Raw genomic sequence first — 21,637 nt, 5'->3', positions numbered from 1 at the left:
GATATGGAACAAAGTGTAGTTTTGTAGGGCAAGTATTGAACTTGATACACGAATTTGTTGATTACAATATATTATTTAAAAATGATCAAGATACAGATATCTTCAGCAATCATTTCTTCGGTGACGATTAGTGGTGCGCACGAGACGAGACGAGACGAGATTTCTAGGATCTCGATCTTGATCTCGATCAGATCTTGACGAGATTTTAACAAGATTAGCAATACAGTTAAAAATATGCCAATATCTGTTGTGTTATTAGAAGTGATATACAAGTTTTCCAGTTCGTAGATTATACGGGTTTAAGGATTACGTTTCGCACAGAATGTAAAAACATTACAAATAGCTATTAAAATTTCAAATCAAAAGTTTTATTACTTTTCGCATTATCGCTTCCTGCGGTATGAAAAATGCAGTTTCGAGAAAAACTGGTTTAAAGTTTCAGTAACGATCAGCACACGATCTCGAGTCTGCCACAAAACGTTCTTTTCTTCCAACTTTCGTAACTTCGTCAATTACTAGTTCAAGCTACAGAAAACTCATTTATTTTGCCGCGTACGAAAGCTACGTACAATTCGGTATTTATTACTCGATTATTTAATTTGAAGGGAGGCTATTTTCTATGTGGGTGTTCGTTTAAATATTAAATGCATGAAAGCAGCGAATTATTGATTTTCAACAAGAAACCTATTCACTGTTGTCATGCGAAGTGGTCCATGCAGTAAAATATTTAATAACCAAGTGAATATTGATTTTACAGAAAATTAATTCAGGAATATATTTGTATTAGGTAATGAAATATGTATATTACAGTGGTATGCTTCAAATGGGAGCCATACAACGAAAAATTTAAATAAAATATATAAAGTGAATAAGCATCCTATGATCTTTAAATAAATCAATTTTATTTAACACTAGCGTGATTAAAAATTCTATGATTTACAGTGGGTGTAGAAAGTATTCGTACACCGATCGATTTCCAAAAAAACTGTGTTAAATTGTAATTCATTAACTTATTTTTTATAAACAATGACATTCTACATATTCTCGGAAATGTCTAAAATAGATAGATTACAAAAAAATATAGCTATTTATGGAAGTTGCGAAATTAACAAAAAAAAAAACAATTAATCGATAGAAATGTTGAAGTAATAAGTATTCGGACAACTGTTTAAAAGTACTTTACTGGAAATTTGATGTTTTCTAATTCGCACGGAGCAATAAACCAATGTGTTTACGTTACAAACTCTGCTGTAAATGGTTCATCATAAGAATCGTACAAATACTTATTGCTTCTATACCTTCACCCACTTTTCGCATCTTTTTGTTAATTTCACAAATTATATTAACTAGTAAATGTTGTTTGGATTATATCTATCTTAAAGACTTCCGAGAATATGTAAAATATCATTGATTACAAAAAAAAAAGAAGTTAAGAAACTCCAATTTCGCACAAAAGTTTTTTGGGAAATTGATCGGTGTACGAATACATTCTACACCCACTGTATTTTCTATTTAAAATTTCAATTCTATTTATTTACCAAAGAACGACATTCTGAAGAAATTTGATAAAATAGAGACTGTACTAAAAAATGATCACTGTTCTCCTTTTGCTTACAATAAACCGAAATTGACAAATGGTAATCTGCCTAACGGGATTTCGTCATGAAATGGGTAACTCCTACGCGAGGCTGGGTCTAACTGTATTCGATTTACGATAGCTCGAATACTTATAAGGAAGCTCGGCATGAAACTCAGCGAATAAATGATCCAATAAACGATAAGTCACATTAGGCGTGTAACGATGTTGCGGTGCTTAAAAAAATTGCCACTTACTGGATTGACTACATTTTGTCGGTGCTTCGCGTTATCAACCAAGAGTACCGTTCTCCATCTCCGGTTTACGGTGAATCATCGAAAGTAAATTCATTCAAAGTAATAGTAAAAGATTCCAAAGAAATGGAATGGAGAAAGAAAATGGAGAAATGAAAATCAACAAATGATTTACAAGGGTACATCTCGTTGAAAATTTAAATAGAATTCTCTTTGCTACGATTTATGCAAAGCCACCTTAATTATAAAAGATTCGCCTTCCAAATGAGTAAAATTCTAAAAAATCTTTATGATAAACGTGTCATTGCGATTGTAGCAGAGAGTAAAGATGGTTGGATGCGTTAAACGCAACGATCCTGTTATAAAATACGTGTAATTATCCGCAAGTGACGTTCTTGCAACACGGAATAAATTACTATTTGCGGCTTTCTGGTCTGTCGAGTGCACATGCACCGGCTGCAACAATACCACGGGTTTCAACACCTCCTCGAAAAGGATATATCCCGACAAAGTCGAAATTTAGATTGTTTGCGCAATTGTTTTTCTTCAGAAACGCCAGGAAATGTCGAAAAGTTAGGATAACTCACGGAGAAGCGAATACACATCTAAATTAGGATTTGCAAGGGTACTTCAAGTTGAAAGTTTAATAGGATTGGTTAAATATATCCTGTGGTTCTGATTTCGTCCTCAAATAAACGTGATCGTCTGTCAACAATGTTTAATAACTATTCCTCTCCAAATCGTTCCAACAATGATCCATGAATGTTGCTACAGATCTGTACTTTACATCGCGAGTGCAATAGTTGATAAATTATGATAATTGATAAATTAACAATTTAATGATAATGTCTATTAACATAGATACCCACACTAGAGATGGCTAGAACAGCTACTTGTGAATCACTCGTGATTCGATCACGTTCGTTGCCAATCACGGTGATTTTTCACAGTGATTCGTGATTTTTCGTGATCGCTTCTGATTGGTGAAGAACATAAGAAGAACTGTCCCTTGCACGCGTTGTTAGAATCTTCAAAATGTAAATGGATCGTAATGAAAAACGCCCTAACCAGTATATTTTACATATATTCTACATAAGTATGTAAATAACGACATCAAAACAAAAATGCGAATTACCTACACCGTATAAAATAAAGTAAAGTAAAGAATAGTAAATAAAGGAATGCTTTAATGAGGAACAGTGAAGAGTAATGAATATAAGTCAATAATTATGAATTGCAAGTCTTAGTTTAGTTGTAAGTATCTTTAGACTTTTACAAAATGTAACACTGTTAGAAAATAATACATAATTAATACATAAAACATAATACGAATAATATAAATAAAATACAAAGAACAAAATAACAATGAAATAAAAAATATATAATAACAAATAAGTAACTATGTATTACTGTTTAGGAATAAATTTCTCTGCTTGCAATCTGTTTCTTTTTTCTGTTAAAAGTAATCCTGCTTTAGAAAATATTCTTTCGCGTGGGACTGAAGTAGCCACCACAAAAAATAAATGACTACTAATTTACTTAATAAAGGAAATTGAAATTGATATTATATACGGATTTTTTATGCAAAAAATATATATATATTGAAACATTTTATAAAAAGTAATTAAATTAAGATGAAGAATTGTGATCACGCAATTCTAGCAAGATAAAAGAATCACGATCATCCTCGTGAATGAAATTAAATCACTATCCTGATCGTGATTTTGCGATCACTGTGATAAATAACGGTTAGTGATTTTGCACGCCATCTTTAACCCACACGCTGTACGTTCTATTCAAAATTACGCGCGAAAATCTCTACAACTCTCCGTCCTTTGTCGTACATGATCGTCCTCTTTCTCTCACTCCGAAACTCTCTGTTCTTGTCGCACACGATCGCTCCCTCTCTCTCGCATAGCTACTCGACTACCTCCTTTGCCATTCTGTGATCCTAATGCCAAAAATTAAGTTTTTGGTATAAAATTGGGCGCGCAGATGGCGTACGTGTCAATGTCTCGATTTCGCGTTTAATAATAATTGCATAACGCCTTTGAAAAGCATATATAATTATTTCAATTCAATGCAAATGTTTGCAAAAACAGTCCTTGATGTATTTAATGATCTAGACCTCATATTGCAATTTCAAGGGTGTCTGAATTATTCCCAGAAAGTTCATAAGCAACTAAATAAAATGCAAAAAGTACTTTCTTTCCCAGAAAGTTAATACACAATCGTATAAAGCAATAATGTCTTTCATGTTTATCACTTCCAAGGGTTCTTAATAATTACACAACAATATCTGCTTTACATTAGGTTTATTGGCAAACTTATCAAATGAATAATACATATTTCTGTTTCTAACAGTTTTCATTTAATAAATACATTTCTCTTTGAAATATGAAGTACTTGGAACGCGCGCTTTACTTTATCTTTGATCGCTTTCCTACTTAATAAACTCGTGCGAACCAACAGTTTCCGAAACTGTGCCAATCAATTATTTGTCGAAATCACGTTCGAAACTTTCTCAGCTCGCTTATAACTTTCCATCTCGGCGGATAAGTAATTAACCAACTTCCGTGTTGATTTTATTGCAGCCACGTACACACGAGACAGGGGGGAAATACGGAAACGGCGTGATTACAAGAAAATACCGAACTGGCTCGGTGATACCGGTCCATGTGGAGCTTACGGCGAACCACCACGGCTATTTCGAGTTTCGTACGTGCGCGATGACCTACAAGGACAAGGAAGTCACCCAGGATTGTTTGGACCAGTATCTCCTACGGGCGGAGAACGGGTCGATCAGATATTATCCAGGCCCAGGGAATAGGATTTTCGAGGCCTTCTATAAACTACCAGACGACCTGACCTGTGCTCAATGCGTTTTTCAATGGAGATACATCGCTGGAAATAATTGGGGCGACTGTGGAAACGGAACAGGTATTACTTCAGCTGGATGTCGATGCTATCTCGTTGAAATTTCTATATAAATGTATTTGGGAAATTGGTTATTATCTATTCGGGTGAACCAATAGTTCCTTTCCAATTTTTCTTCTTTTCCTATATCCATTAATATACATCTCAACAAATAATTGCTTCATATAATGATGACTCGTACTACGTGAATATATTAGGTTGTTCCGAAAGTTTCTTTCGCGAGTTGCACTCAATTATTTTATGTGGTCGTGTTTCTATAAATAGACAATCTAATTTCATAGATATTCATGTTGTAACAGTAATGGAGCAAAATGAATCGTGCACAATTCAGTAATGTAACATAAAACATAAAATATTGTGCACATATTACTTATTAATAAAGCGAAAGAAACTTCTGGGACAATCTAATATTAGTATTCCATCATGGTACAGTTGGAAAGTTATTGTTACTTTTTACATGCAATAAATATTGCACAATTAGAACGGTTGCACGATTGTGATAATTGATATTCTACAAGCTTCTGTATATAGCAATGACATTATTATATTTAGATTTCACGAATAAACATTATTACGAAGCCTTCGTTATGCTTTCAGGGAACGCAAGGATTTTAATAAGTTATAAGAAAAAGTCCTCTGTGATTTTTTCTACCTGCAATCTAAAAAGAAAATTATAACCTGACCTACTTACGTAATTCATCCTATACAGTAATATTCTATAAAGTAAAAGGGCGCGGCTTTTAAAGGAAGCAGGAACAAAGGAAAATGTTTGCTGTAGAAAAATTTGGATAAACTTGAATATCTTTTCCTGGCAGAATTTTCATTAAAGTTAAACAATCGTAGGAATATACTGATGTTTATCTAACAATTACGTGTATACTCCTAAGACATAGTAAACCTCTTCCATTGTCATATATCTCCTTCATGGCCACCAACATCGAAGGTGACTTTTTGAACGTTTGTTTACAGGAGCTGTGGGTTGTGGTCCGCAGGAAGAATTTCGTGCCTGCGCTGATATCACCATAGGCGATGACGTGGAGCCCCTACCACCGAGACCACCGAAGGAGCCAACAGTTCCTGGCGAGAAATCCCCAACGGAACCAACACTGGTGCCCAAATCCCATGGGCCCCACTGGCTGTTCAGTATCGTCATCGCTGGTACGTGCCTGCTGGTTGTGCTGGCGGCTATGGCGTTGCTTTACTCGTACTACTATCACGCTGGCAGAGCCAAAAAGTGGCTCATGGCGAGGCGATTACTGGCACCTGAAAGTCCACCTGTCGCTCCACCGAGGCATAAAAGACACACATCCCATGCACCATTGCAGCTGTAGAAAGACATTTGCGTTTCACGTAGGATGAGCATGAAGAATGTAAAAGGAAACGAGAGATTGACGTGGTTTTGTGACAACTGTTCTGTGAATACTTTTTCAGGAACATTTAAAGTGGGTTCTTTTTATACGATTTTATAAAAGTCACTAAAACCAAGACCAGATTCATCGTTTAGAACGACACGGACGGTCGTTCTGATTTGTTATTACAATTTACCTGTACTGCCCTCGCCCGTTACTTCCAAGACATTTGGAATAATTCCAACGACTTTTCTGCCGTGCGTGTTTTTGTAATATGTAGTGATGTACGCATGACAAAAAAGTTGTTTTTATTTGCGTTTAGTATAATGCGTTCTACGCCTGGCACACATTTTCATCTTGTGTATATAAACTGTCTTACATTAAATGTATTTATTTTCTACAAAGTGGTGATCCCTGGTTTTCCCTATCACTTAACGCTTCGCTAATTATTTGTAGTTCACCGCGTTCAAGGTTGCAGTTCGTGGTGTGTACATCTCAAACTTAACGGTATCAAATAAACAAGGTATCAAAGAACCAGTTGTTTAATAGTAAATTATTTTTTATTCAGCAACATGTTTCTAAAGTCTTGATTACTCATTTTTTGTGAAGCCCCGCTCGCAGTTGCATTTGCACTGCCGTTGGTGGCACCGGTTTTAACGGTACGGGGTACCATGGACAATAGCGTTTTGGGCATACCGAACGCTGTCCTACTCACTGTGGTGCCACCTAGAGACTTAATCAAAGATGTTTCATCGTTCACTGGAACCTTCTTTCGTTCAGGTGGCTGACTTATAGCCACGCTTATAATTTTGTCACCGATTTTCATTCCGTCAGTAGCCAGGAGAGCTTTCGCGGCGGTAGCTTCGTCTTCGTACTCAACGTACGCCAGTCCTTTCGAATGCCCGTTTCGGTAAGTAACTATACGAACTTCTTTCAATGGTCCGTGAACTTTAAATATTTCTTCCAGTTCTTCTTTTGTTGTCGTTACCGGTAGACCTGCTCAATTTGCATTTTTATATTGACTGCGAAATTATAAATCTAAGCGTATTGTTACCTTTAATGAAGAGTTTATTCTTCTCGAGAGACTGACTGTATTTAAACCCCGGTGTTCGCGTTGTTTTGTTTGGGTCGCATCTCGAAACGAACATCGGTCGCCCTCGTATTGGAGTTCTGTCTAATTTTAAAGCCTTCTCGACCGCTTCCTGTAAAAATTGTAACATATAAGCACTTGTAAGTACTCTAACAAGCTAATTCAATAAATGAGAAACAGTTCATACCGGGTTACTCAACTGCACATAGCAATATCCCTTGCTGCGTCCTTTATAATCTCGTATCATTTTGAACGACGTGATCGGACCAACCTGTTCTAAAGCGTTTCTAACTTCTTCCTCGGTTGCGGTGTAGTCTAAATTACTTACGAAAACCGTGATTTTATCATCGACTTCCTGAGTGTTATCTACTTCCATTTGATCATTTTCTGGAGCCTTAAAGCCAGGTGGTGGAGCAATCTTTGGTTTTTCTTCCTTGATCTCATCATCGATTTTCTTTTCAAAATTCAGATGAGTTTCTCTTAATTTTGATCTCACTTGTGTTTCGACTCTCGTAATCTTTGTTCCTCCTAAATTCTTCCATCTACCAGCATCATCTGATTTTCTTTTATGTGCCTTTTTATTCTGTAATGGCGATAACTCATGATTAGAAGTTTGTTGTATTTTCTGTCTTTCCTCGGCTACTTTCTCCAGTTTCTCTTTAGTTTTCGCCTCGCAGTGTTCCATTTGTTCTAAAGTTCCTTCATCCCTTTCAAAATTTATCCATGCATTTGCTATACTCTCTGGCCAATCTTTTACAGCAGTCAGAGCTTTCTGGTACAATTTCCTTAAATGTTTTGTATCTCCATAACATCTGTATGCCAAACAATATTCAATTATAAAACATTTACATAAAATCCTAAATCTGTAAAATATAAGATAACGAATTTCTTTAAAACAAAGTAAGAATGTACCTTTCTAGTGAAATATATTCCAACCAGTAAGATGCTGTTCCGGAATGTCCTTGTGACAGAATATCAGCCCACAATGACCTAGCTTTTTCCATGTTATTGGCATGTATAGCTTCAGTTCTTGCCCAGAATTGTAATATAATACAATTGGGGTCTCCTTCCAAACCAAAAAATTTCGCCAAATGTTCGCAAGCTCTATTAAACGTATTACACAATACTTCCAACTGCTTCTCTTCGTCGTTCGAATGCTGATCGATTTTTCGTCGTAAATATTCTAAATATGTCATCCATAGATTTTGGTAGTCTTCAGGAGTAGAAAATCCAGCTGTTAAAGCATTTTCCAGCAATGCTTGGATTTCTAACGTCGGTTTTCCCCATTTCTCGTACGATCTTATCCATTTCTGCCATATTTTGGCGCACCATGGAATGTTTCTCGTAGCTTTCTGATACACTTGATCTAAGATAGATTCGATTTTTATATTTTCTTCCAGGTATGTAAGATAATCAAGCCAGAGCGACACTTCTAAACTAAGATCGGCGACTGCCCTTTCATACAAAACACTTATTCGACCTGGATCTCCATTTTGTTTTTCGTGCATCAAATACGCTTTGTACGCATCTAAAAGCTCACTTTCAGCTTGTGAGGAAACAATCTTTTCTTCATAAGGTAGACGAGCATTAAGCTTCGCGGATGCTCGCTCGTATCCCCCAAGTATAATTTTATCATCAATAATAGCTTCTGCACCATCTCCAGTGCGCCAAGTTTCATACTCCTCATACGTTTTTTCCATATCTAACAAAGGACAGGCTAACTGCCTTTTAAATAAATTTCCAATACGCTCAAGTTGTTCTTTCCTTTCAGCCAGATTAGTAGGATCGATCTAAACATTTGAAATCTAAATATGAAAAGAGGCTTTTAAAAGAAATACACACCATTCTTGAATTTGTTACACCTACCAATGCATGTAGAACAATTTCAAACTCTCTAAAGGCCTCCCATATTATTGCACCCTTAATAGTGTGCAATCCAACAGCTGTTAATGCTTGTTCAAACAATTGCCGGACATTCTTTGCTGCATCTTTCTCAGTACCCATATTACCGATACTGAACTGTAAATATTCTAGCCATATTTCTACAGCTGTAAGAGAAGATTGTATGTAAGAACAATGGTGCACATAATATAAGAAAGAGAACTAATGTGCACAATTTCCTTTTAAACTTACAAAGATAATCTTTAACCGCTCGTTCGCACAGTTTGACTACTTCTTCTTTCTGTTCTGGTGTAGTAGCTAGTTTGATCTCATCACGTATCCAGGATAACCAGAGTTCAGAACTCAAGGGAAACTTGGAGTTCATATTCTCCCTGGCAGCACGCAATCCTTCCAATTCACCCATTCTTTGCAACTTACTGATAATAGCTACATGGCTCGCGTAATCATACGGATTCTGAGCGAGGGCAGCTTCCAAAACTCTAACTTCCGCCTCGTCAGCATCCTCTTCGTCATCGTCCTCGTCCTCAATTTCGTCCTGATCACCGACCGATTCATTTTCCGCGTTTTCTTCGACTTCATTCTCAACCATCTCCAACGCGTCATCTTTGCTTCCAGATGAATCTTCGTTCGGACTTTTATCGTTGCTTTCGTCGTTCCCTACGTCCATCTCTTCCATTTCTGCTCAGATAAGTTCCACAGTGAACGTTAAGTTACCCTTGTGGACGAAAACTAATTCTGGTACGTAGTTATCAAAACTGAGAAAGGACACTGTGTCCTAACAAAATATAAACGTTAAGGCAACGTTTCAGGTTATGTTTAGATGTTTTTGTACATATTTCTTTAGGAGTCTGACAGTTTCATTGCGCATGTGTACTAGCGACGCAGGTAGAATCAAAATTTAATTTAGGTAGAACTCTGATATTGATTTTTAATGGTAGATTAGATCGGCAAGAGCAATGCTGTTTTAAACTAATTTTGATGGATGAATTATATAATATACAGGGTGCATTGATAATAATATAAGTACTAGGTAATATTTAAAAGGTTAACAATTAAATAAAAGAAACAATTTAACACTGAATCTACCAACATTTCATTTGTACTTATACTTATTTCATTTGTAATTTTTCTTTCAAAGATTGTCTTTAATTTCGTACATGTTACATGAATTATCTACATATAACTAGCCTTTATTTTATAACCTTTTAAACTATCGCCGTTTCTCTTGTGCCATATCACTCACGGTGTTTAAAATGTTACTCTGTGCATATTAATATTCATGCAGAAAATTCGAGGATACGTTAACACGATTCTTCTTTAGAATATATCATTTGTTTTATGTACACACTGGCCTTCTGTTTTAAGCTTTTAAAAATTTTATACTTTCCCGGTATTTTCGCTCAAATAAATAGCCATCTAGCGGTGATTATACCGAACTATTTTTCGGAGTATGGTCAGCGCCTCTATCAGGAAAACGCCCAAGTTTGTCCTCGATAATTCCTTTTTCTCTTGCTAGATGGCGCCATTTACTTTGTTATTTACCGCATTATGGTAATGTATCGACAGGTCGGTAAGTAACACTGAAAATGGCGCCATCTAGCTGGAGAAAAAGGAACTATCGAGGACTAACTTGGGCGTTTTCCCGATAGAGGCGCTGACCAAACTCCGAAAATAGTTCGGCATGTTCACCGCTAGATAGCGACACCAATTTTCGGCGGGAAAATTCGAATTTCTTTTTAGTTAATCAAATCGAAGTTCATTAGAAGTATTTATAATTACTTCAGCTGAACAAATCTATTAATTGACTTTGAAAAAGGAGGAGGTTACTCAATTGGACAAATATATTTTTTATTTTTCATACGGATTAAACGATTACAGTATAAAATAGTTTGTAAGTTTTACGCTGTCTTTGTACGTCAAAATATGATATAAAAACGTTTATTGTAGGCTGTGCTTTAAACATAGATATATACTGTCCCGGTCTTTTTTATATAACTTTTTATGCCCAATAATTAGTCCATCCATGGACTCAATGTATATTTATAATTATATTAATTTTTTATCATTATATACTTCGGATACTAAGTCCCTTCCGATTCCCTCATTTTGTCACGTACTTCGTTAAAATGGGCATTGAAATTTTGATGAGTTTGGACGATGTTGAAAACTATGAAAACAAAAATCCCCAGAAACATGATAAGCATCACATAGGCTAACACGCGGACAAATGTTGACACTCGTGTTGGCTCCGATGGGGATTGTTGCACGGACATAGGAATTTCTGTTTGCGTGGATTTTTTCAATAGAGTAGACGTTCCATCGGTTTCAACCAATACCGATTGTTTCCAACCAATATCTCCGACGTTAGCGAAGGCACGAAATTCTTCCTGCTGAGCCGAGCCCACGGGAATTATGCCCGTGGCGCAGGCTGGAAATCCTTCCTGCGGGGCGGTGGGACGACATTCTTCCTGTGTACCGCAGCAATTCTGCGTCGTGTCCAACCCGTTATCAGTGCATCCAAATGAATTTTCGTGCGAACGTGTACAGTTATTGTCGACGTTCCCTGCGCCCGTGTCTTTCATTTTTGCTCAAATAAGTATCACAGTCAACGTTAAATTTCTCTTGTGAACGGAAACTAATTTTGATACGTAATTATCAAAACTGAGAAAGAACACTGAGACACATTACTTCTTTACGAATTTGACAATTTCATTGCGCACATATACTAGCGACCTAGCACTACAATGGCGCCGGCGGCGGACAGAGTTTCCGGCCGTGGCAAGATTTTTTTGCACATGCGCAGCCAGAATTACCATCACCAGTATCGTATCCACGGTAACAGAAGTGGTGCTATGGCTTTTGTGGCTATGAGCACGAAATCATGGATATACATATATGTAAAATTATGCAGGGGTAATTAAGGGTGCGCAGAACCCAGAGCCAAACTCCGAGTTTACTTGAGCGACAGTTGCGGAAAAAGTAGGAAACTCCGGGACAAGGACAGAGAGGGTGATACAACAATTGCAGGAGAGACGAGGACAGGACGATTAGGCTAGCACGATTTTTTTTCCAGGATATTGAAGCAAAGAAGCAATATTTTCTAATAATTCTGGTTTTAATAGATTCGTTACACTTTGGCGGATGCGACTCCAAGGCCTGATTTTGCAATTTCGCCCTTAAAACCTTATCAACAATAAAATGAAGAGAAACAAGAAATGAAGAGAACAAATTTAAATAATGAGGAAATGAGAAAATGAACAGAGATGCACTATTTGTAATAGATAATTTACTGTATTACAATAATATAGAAAACGGGAGGTCAGACTTAGTCCTTTAATTTCTCAAAAGTACCCACGACACATGACAGAAAGTCTTGTTGCATTTAAATGTTACTGATAAAGTGATTACATTTTTTCTTTAATAAATTTCTTGCAATGAGACCTCCTGCAATGCGTTCCGCGTACTTTTGAAACCAGGATTCAAACTGATCTTCCATTTTCTATTATTTGAAGTCATTCACTATACAAATTATCTTTGTAAAAACAAGTGAGACCCCCATAAAAAACTTCAAAAAAGTAAAAAAATTGCACCAAGTACATGAAAAAGTGGAGGACTTAAAGAGTAATCATAGAAAAATAGAAGATCCCCCTAAAAAAATTCAAGAATGTAGAAAAAGATGTGAAATCGAAATGAGCAGCAAGTACATGAAGATCCTTTCCAGTAAAGTGCAAAGTGACACTGTGTAACATAATATCAAATTCGGTGCTTTCCAACTATGCGCAGCTGAAATGCTGTGTTCGACAGTGCAGACGTTCAGACTCTGCACAGATTAATTGTTTTTTTTTCTTGTTAATTTCGCAGCTTACATAAATAGGTATTATTTTTTTTTTTCTGTAATCTATCTATTCTAGAGATTTCCGAGAATATGTGAAATGTTATTGTTTATCAAAAATAAGTTAATAAATTACAATTTTACATAGATTTTTTGGAAATTGATCGGTGTACGAATACTCTTTACACCTACTGTATGTAGAAAATCATTGATTATAAAAAAAGAAGTTAATAAAGTAAAATTTCACACGAAACTTTTTGAGAAATTGCTCGATGTACGAATACATTTTACACCCACAGATATACCTGGCCATTGTATCCCACGTGAAATGCTATGGTAAGGGGGTGCCTCAAAAAGTTAAGTGCCCCAGCCTTTCTCCCTCTATCTACCTGCCACTATCTATTGTTCGCTCTGTATACTATCGCAGCTATACCTGCCTATTATGAAACACTGTTTACGGTTCGGTTTACGATCCGAGTCCTGTGTACTTCACCATTGGAGCCTTTCTGGCTGTCGAAGGTGCGTCGTAAATCAGTCGCGCTCGAGTGGCTTGCGTTTGATCGTTAATAATATAGTGCAAACACTCGTTCTATACATTTGACGATGTTATTCCCAGAAACGGGGGAAAAAGGTCGCAGGACAGGGAAACGAGAGTTCGTCGAGTGTTCCAGGAGCTTCTCGAACCGTTGCCAGACATCGATACATCCCCACAAATATGTCACACGTGGCCAGGTGAGTCGGAAACGTATTCCAATGGAGAAAATGTCCTAGAACACGCTCCTCGGAAGTAATCGTGATATTTACCTTGTACTTGCGCGCAGGCACCGCTTTAAAGATGTCCAGTTCTCGTGAAGTAATGCCTTCCGCGTGGCGCGACTGTTATTTGGACATCGTTAGGAGAATCGACGGTAAACATGCCCAGGTGAGTGCGTTGGAATTCATTATCTCGTCTTGTTTTAATTTATTAGACGGAGATTTATTAGCTCGAGGAATTAGCTATTTGCACTTCTCTGTCTTCTTTGTTTTTATTTTCTTTCATCGGGGATTTGTAACTCGAATAGCACTGTGATATTTGTGTTACGAAGCGTGCAGATCGCGGTCATTAAATTTTTATTATGTAGCTGTTTACTTAAAAATTCAATAAAATTCAATGGTACAGAGCTTCAGCCAAAGGTCTAAGCATCGACCTGGAACGTCAAGCTTTAGGGGGGTCGTTTAGACCTGGGGGTAATGAAAGTAACCATCTTAGGGGGCCTTGGACCTTTCCATTTATTCTATATTTACAATATTAACATTACACCTGCAGACATTTGTGGCTATTTTTATCGCGATCTGTTAAGGGGTTAGTCGCAGTCAGGAAAATGGAAACGGACAGTTTCTTGTGTGTTTCTTTAAAGGTATTAAATAATAATTTGTATTAATGAAATGTAAATGTATTACAAAGTATGTCTTAAAGAACTATAAAAGAATTTTTGTTTTAAAAAAATTCATTTCATCATAACTGGCGATGGCGTGGGTGGCCACTTGGTTTGCGGTAAGCAAGATTTCTTGGTCCTGAGGCGATTGTATTTTACATGTCAATAGAAAAACAGATACAGAGGAAGTTTTTTCACGGTTAATTGATTCAATTAATGAATAATATTTAACAATTATACAACAAAGAAATAGGCGAAACGGTGAAGACGGACATCTTTCGTTCATGAGGAATCGCATGCATGTTGGATTTTTGCAGACTGCCACGCAATCGTCACGCAATGCTAAGCGTCGTGTGCAAAGAATGTGAAAAAAAAAAATCAATTAGAATGCGGAGAACGTGCGTCTTACTCTTTCTCACGAATAGATTCTTCGTATTTACTTTTGCGAGAGAAGCGTGCGCGCGATGTTTAAAAAAAAATTGTCATTAAGAGAATTCTGATAAGAAATCGTCCGAAATTCCATGTCAGAATGGTTTGGGACGAGCATTGGCACCGTTATTCGACCCTTTGTGGCCTGACAGCAGGGGAATTCCCCCATTTTTGTTAAACGAGACGGTAATGTACACGAATGTGTACCTAAAATGTCATTATTTACTATGTAGGATTATTATATCATTAAAAAAATAGTTTCTTAAGGTGTTCTAGTTCAACTTATTTATTCTCTTACACTCAGCCATAATTAGACGTGTTGTTGAACGTCGTTATTTATTTCGTAGGATTGTAATATTATTAAAAAAATAGTTTTTTATGGTGTTCATGTTCAACAAGTTGAACCAAGATAACGATGAGATGATGAGATGAGTTATTCTCTCACACTCAGTCGTAATTATACGCGTTGTTTGCAAAACAGTGGCTAATAAGTGATACGTTATCAATACTTAAGTACATCTATGTGCAGAAAGTAACATACATATTTCATAGTAAAAGTCATAATGAAGTTAAATCGTTCCTCGTTTCGGTGATTCCCAGTATGAACCACACGAGTAATCTTAGGTATTCCCAGTGTACGCGCTCAATTATATTTCAAGGGGCAGATATCCGTTGGGAAGTACAATATTTTTATATGTATCACTCGACTATCGTTGCGGTCACGAGTTTGGTGACCCATTCTAAAAATTATCGTGGGAGTTGCAACATTTTTACTCGGAAACGTATTACCGTGACGGAAGTCAGGTACTTTTATATAAGGGAAGGAAAAATGTTCATTTTGTTGTGACGTTTAAGGAAAACAATTGCAAAATTAATTCAGGACAGAGAATCGTGGAATATCCTCTAATATCTTCCCAGCTTGTTTAGTCTGTTCTCTCTTTCTCTTTTTTATATTAGTTATCAATTGACCAGTTTTTGAAAATTTTTAAATTTAAGTGTCACAGCACTCGATGTAGTCATAACATTTTTACATTTATAATAACTTTCCTGAATAATAATGATTGACACATTAAACGATAATATTTTTTGGCCAATCGCGTTTCTCAACTTTTTTAAGATCCCAAGCTTAGGCTAGGTTTTATGGATCGTGTATTTTGATGAAGCAACGAAGATTTCACACAAATGTTATACGGTGATAAGAGTTCTGTCCTAATTCGGAATACAAATGGAGATTCGTATGTACACAGCGAAGGTAAGATTAACAAAAATTCACATTTAGCTAAAAATAATCGCGGGGACAGAAGGTATGCGGTTTCAACGAACGAAGGACGCGACGCTGAAGAACAAGGCAAACTAAAAGCGGGAAAATTTCGAAGTAGCAATTTTCTGGAGTGGTCGTTGATATTGTTATTTTTCTTTTAATTTTGTTTTTTATAATTTCGATTTTTATAACTCTATCGAGTTCTTAAATTGCATTTTGTTTTAAATTTAAACAATTCACGAGAAAATTTGTATGTTCCATAAAGGTTTGTGTTAAGATTGATATCGTTTTTCATAAAACAGGAGTGGTCAATTTAAATCGAAATAGGCTCATATGATTCATATTTAATCAAAGAACAATCAAGTGAAGTTTAAAACAATCCATTAAATAAATCCATGGAACAACTACCTTAAGCTTTCTGCTGATGTCGGCTTCATGCGATACATTCGCAAATTACTAAACGATACTCGATTTTAGTTTTATGCGCCTAACAACTTCATCCCACTTGGTCAAACAACGAGAAACCCTCCTGTTAAGTTTTAACGAGGTTCGTAAAGGGAAAATAAAAGCACCTGACGCTCATGATATTAATTGATATAATAAAATATGTATATATAAAATGAACAAATGACAATACATAATAATTGTTAACACTACAGATTATGAACAAACCATGCACACGCAACACATGCTTCAGCCGCGTTCTTTCTCTGTAGTAAAAATAGAAACGAAACAGACCTCCGGAAAAAAAGGAAAAAAAAAAACAAAAGAACGAGAAATCAATCATACAACAGAACAAATAATTATCTTCAACATCTCCGGACCATCAAACTATAGACAAACATGCAAAAATGCCAAAGTATGTTAACACGTTGACTGGCATACTCTCGAAAAATGTCTACTGTGATTAAATTTTCTTTGCAGACTATTGGAAACTACACAATCAAACGTTTATCGTGGTATTTATTTTCATAACTTCATCGAAATTCAAGACTATCATTCAAAATTTATTGTCTTCGATGCTCAACATTGTTCTGCTTCGAAATGTGAAAATCATCGTCACCGAAATACGCGTGGCGATCAACGTGTTAAATTTCACCTTATCGGAAAACGATCCAGCATCCACTGCGCGAGATAACCGCAGCACTCAGAGGCGGTGCTACCGCGCAAAATGACTCACTGGTGCCAGGACCATCTCGAGTACCACGTCAAACCGCTTCCTTTTTCTTCGTCCTGGCGACTCTCCTTAGGATGGATCCCTGTTCTATCGCACGAACGACCGAGCCGAGTGGAAAGCAACGAGGAGGCGTCACGGGAAAGACGTCAAACCGCTTCTTTTTCTTCCTGTCTGTTCCCTGCTACGCAGGTTCACTCTCCATACGAATGAAGCGGTCAAGTATCATCGGGGATGCCCCACTCTGCGATACATGCGTCGTGTGGAAGCGTTGGTACCACGGGGACCGGCACCAACACGCTCGTGTCGCCTTTTCGCGAACCGGTCGACGGCTGTGGTTGCGATTATTAAGTCGGCTGTCCAGACCATTCCAGCAATTCCGAACTAGTCGATCCAAGGGTATACGCTGGACTCGATTCGTCCCTGATCTTGGGAATCCTGTCCATCCAAGCCTTTCCTTCGCGATCAGCGCCGAGGCGCAACTTCGGGCTCGTTCCGAGGATCCACTTGTTTTATCGGTTCGGATCGGTTGAGGACCTGGAACGGGAGTGCTCGGTGTGATTACGGTGATCGATCTGCGATTAAACGGGTTCTCTTACGCGTTGCTTCCAAGTCGCAACGTGTGAAGCATGGATTGTTTCCAATCAGTTGCGTTTAAATTTTGCGAGAGATTCTCCTGGTGCATTGTACGCGAAACGATGACGAGGAATCGGTGAGGCGTGACAAAGAGAGTGTGGCTTTGGAATCGACGTGGAAGCTTCGGTCTTTAGCGCGAGGAGATCGATAGGAGTTTGATTTAGAGTGATCTACTGGTGATCTACTGGTGTCTAGCTGCGATTAACTAATCGGTGTCTCGATTCTGGGCTCGGCGATGCGAAGAAAACGATGAGCAGCGCCGATTTTCCTTCGAATACGATAATTGCGCATGGAACCGTGACTTTCGGTCTTTGACAGAGGTTATCGCGTCAAGGTAAACATCATCGCATTCTTGCGCGGTTATAGCGATCTTCGGGAGTGTCGAGATGCATCCGTCGTTTTCGTTAATTATTTGCTCGATCCTCGTTGCAAGTTCGCCAACGAATTGGTAGATAGGCTGGTTCGGTTTAATCGTGCATTTCCGCGAAGCTGTGTTCGTTGAATCATTGAAACTTTCATTGGGGACAGAACAAGGAAACTCTGTGCAGTTAGAAGCCGAGTCGTGCGCGTTCTTTGTGTTGATTTATCTTGTGGCAAATTGTTGTCGGAGTACTTTGGGAGCGTTTAATTATCATGGATTGGTTCGGAATGGAACAATGGGATTTATTTTAGTCGTCGAAGAATATTAATTTCTTGTGGGAATTTTCGGAGGATGTAGAATTTCGGAGTGGACCATTTTGCATTAAATTAAATTAAATTAAATTAAATTGTGCATTGTAGTCATTGGCTCCGGAATTCCTAAGGAATTTTTAATTAAAAATACGTTTACGTTGCAGTAATTCGTGCTTTGAATTTTCAGAGAAGTTTCAACTATTAGGTTGTCCCAAAAGTTTCTTTCGCTTTATTAATAAGTAATACGTGCACAATATTTTATGTTTTATGTTACATTACTGAATTGTGCACGATTCATTTTGCTCCACTACTGTTACAACATGAATATCTATGAAATTAGATTGTCTATTTATAGAAACACGACCACATTAAATAATTGAGTGCAACTCCCGAAAGAAACTTTCGGGACAACCTAGTATTTGCTTGATTGAAAATGGTATCATTCTTGTTGCTCGAGAGAGAATGTATTTATCTCTCAATAATCTGAATTCTTAAATAAATATTCAATTGGTAATTCGTTTGGGAGTGTTACCACTTTCGTTGAAAAAAATATATACCTTTACCTTGAATCAAATTAATTACTTTCAATGTGGTATTTACTTGATTGAAAATGGTACTATTTTTTTTTGCTAGCGAGAGAATACAGTTGCCTCTTAATAATCTGACTAGATATTCGTTTGAGAGTGTTACCACTTTCGTTGAAAAAAATATATACCTTTACCTTGAATCAAATTAATTACTTTTAATGTGGTATTTACTCGATTGAAAACGTTACCATTTTTTTTTCTAGCGAGAAAATACTTTTATCTCTCAATAATCTGAATTCTTAAATAAATATTCAATTGGTAATTCCTTTGAGAGTGTTACCACTTTCGTTGAAAAAAATTATATTTCCTTTACCTCAAATCGAATTAATAATTCATTCGAATGTGCTACCACTTCGCTCAGTTTCAATCACACCATTATTACGTGATGTACGATATCACGAGACACGTGATATTATCATGCATGTATAACTTATTAATCAGTAATTCGTTTCCAAGCAGGATCACTTGCGTTCGTAGCAATATAATGATTTTACGCAGATTCAGTTAATTATTTTCCAACAAACGTTCATTTGGGATCCTAATTATAAAATAATATCGAATCGCTAACACCTGCGCAACAATTTCCCAGGATTAACGAGATAAATTCTTAACACGTGCCGCAGAGGTCCAGGATGGTCGGTGTCATTATCAAGGCTGCGCTGTTGGCGCACTTTCTCCAGCTGGTCGTCGAGGCGGCTGATCGCACTACCTGTATTCCCAATTACTTTCGTTACGTTAAGGACCAAGAAACGGAAATATTCAGCGGCCTCATCGTGATATCGTCACCACCGAAAGGGGTTCCTCTGCACCTCAGCGTAGGCATGAGCATCGCCGCCGTGTTACCCTCGGTAAGTTTCCAAAACTTGCAAACTTTTTTTTGGATATATCATGATTGAACAATTTTTTCCAAACCCTCATCCATCCGACTGAATTTTCTCAGGATCGTTCGTTAACCCTTTGCACTCCGAATTAAGGTCGATTCAGACTATACGACACGGACCGTCACGTTCCGGCAACGACACGTACTGTCACGTTCCGGCAACGACACGTACCGGCACCGACACGGCAAAACCTTAAAAGACGCGTTTTAATGGAACTATTCACACTATTCCTGTTGACGTTCAACGTTCAGGTCGGTGTCTGTTAAGTGTGAATAGTTCCATTAAAACGCGTGTTTTAATGTTTTGTCGTGTCAGTGCCGGTACGTGTCGTATAGTCTGAATCAACCTTTATACTTCAATTTCGTTACCAACGCTTTTAAGTGTTTTATTTGCAAAATTTACTTTAACCAAAAAATCAGACAATTTAAGTAAATAAAGGAAGAAACAAATTCACTTAAATACCAGTTTTAATTCTCACTTTTGTTATACTTTGTAATTTTCAAGTGTACGATATCTCTTGAAACAATTTTCTCTTGGGACTCGACAATGGAGCTCCTGAGATAGAAACTGATGTCGAGTCGCACTCGAGGAGTGCAAAGGGTTAATCCTTCGAACTCATGCGACTGAGATACCGGATGTCCTTTCCCAAGGGAATGATGGGGACAATAAAACTTGATTTCTTTGGGCCCTACTGAGTTATCAATTCGCCAAGAGTTTGTTAAGAAGGAAGAATTCATACGTGATTTGTCATTGTTTGCTAGTAACTCACAGTTTGTTAAATATATTACTAGAAGTGACAATGAGATTCAAGTGGATTCCATGCTGCATTTCCTCTTACTCATTGACATCATCATTTTAATTATATAACTGACTGCAGCAAAGGCAGTTCAATGCAAAAATTGCTAGTTAAAAATGTGTAAATTGATGGATCTATCGTAATTGGATTTTTCTAATTGCACTTGTGTTGTCGATTTTCTGTTGGATAAAGTTGCAGTCGCTGTTTCGTTCCTGGAAGTTCGAAAAATATATTTATCAGCTTCGATTGAATTACAGGAAATTTTATTCACACACGCGTGATACACGTTATCATTCGAATTGTTCTAAACAGAAAGATAGCGACGAAATGACATAAACGCGTAACAGTAGTTATAATACATTATACAGAGTGTCCCAATAGCTTCGCTATTTAAATATTAAAAAATATAATAAACGAAGAAGTCTCGTTGAATGGATGCTGCGCTTTCGAATTTCAGAAATACGTCGGTCGATTAAAATTGGCGGAGTCGAGGGAACAGTCGATGAGAGCGGTCCAGCAGGGCGGGCCCTTGAAATACAACATCCGATTTCCTCTTCTTCAACCATTACCGACCATAACCGGTTTGTGGTTCAACAATGAGTTACTTTGTACCGGTCAACGCGGTATGTACACTTTCCTCGTTGACAAAAAAGTCATTTTGCGTCGTGGACCTAGTAACAATATTAACAATTTTAAATATAGACTTTTATAAAAGTGTTTATATCGTCTTTGAAAAATTCATTTAAAATTGTCAAGTTAAAATTAATCGATTACAGAAGTGTTCGATTTATATGATTCTTCTGATCTGTTTCTGAAAATAAATTTGTTGGAGGGCTATGCCATAGT

At 37.1% G+C, this 21,637-nt stretch overlaps 3 protein-coding genes across 6 annotated transcripts in view; 2 read left to right on the top strand and 1 right to left on the bottom strand.

The window, feature by feature from the left end:
• LOC128890475 (uncharacterized) overlaps nucleotides 1-6,653 on the top strand; it is a 7,392-nt gene extending 739 nt beyond the window's left edge. Inside the window, exons 2-3 of the mRNA XM_054148999.1 lie at nucleotides 4,425-4,770; nucleotides 5,737-6,653. Of these exons, the coding sequence (XP_054004974.1) occupies nucleotides 4,425-4,770; nucleotides 5,737-6,098 (708 nt within the window). The 3' untranslated portion in view covers nucleotides 6,099-6,653. The remainder of the gene's footprint in view (nucleotides 1-4,424; nucleotides 4,771-5,736) is intronic.
• A 1-nt stretch (nucleotide 6,654) lies between these two features.
• Nucleotides 6,655-9,947, bottom strand: LOC128890463 (squamous cell carcinoma antigen recognized by T-cells 3-like). The gene is made up of 6 exons (XM_054148960.1): nucleotides 9,340-9,947; nucleotides 9,073-9,254; nucleotides 8,119-8,996; nucleotides 7,394-8,018; nucleotides 7,171-7,318; nucleotides 6,655-7,112 (listed from the first exon to the last, which is right to left on the bottom strand). The coding sequence occupies exons 1-6, from the start codon at nucleotides 9,782-9,784 to the stop codon at nucleotides 6,670-6,672; spliced, it is 2,721 nt and encodes a 906-aa protein (XP_054004935.1). The 5' UTR covers nucleotides 9,785-9,947; the 3' UTR covers nucleotides 6,655-6,669.
• Nucleotides 9,948-13,464: 3,517 nt separating this feature from the next.
• Nucleotides 13,465-21,637, top strand: part of LOC128890466 (clotting factor B-like) — a 13,237-nt gene continuing 5,064 nt past the window's right edge. Inside the window, exons 1-4 of one of the 4 annotated variants that reach the window (XM_054148971.1) lie at nucleotides 13,465-13,672; nucleotides 13,762-13,862; nucleotides 19,738-19,962; nucleotides 21,249-21,414. In XM_054148971.1, coding sequence (XP_054004946.1) covers nucleotides 13,776-13,862; nucleotides 19,738-19,962; nucleotides 21,249-21,414 — 478 coding nt within the window. In that variant the 5' untranslated portion in view covers nucleotides 13,465-13,672; nucleotides 13,762-13,775. The other 3 variants (XM_054148972.1, XM_054148974.1, XM_054148973.1) reach the window with 3 other exon arrangements.

Source organism: Hylaeus anthracinus, unplaced genomic scaffold (genome assembly GCF_026225885.1).
Source record: "Hylaeus anthracinus isolate JK02 unplaced genomic scaffold, UHH_iyHylAnth1.0_haploid 12000, whole genome shotgun sequence".
NCBI lineage: Eukaryota > Metazoa > Arthropoda > Insecta > Hymenoptera > Colletidae > Hylaeus > Hylaeus anthracinus.
The sequence above is the reverse complement of the archived record's forward strand: the minus strand, read 5'-3'. Positions and strand labels throughout refer to the sequence as shown.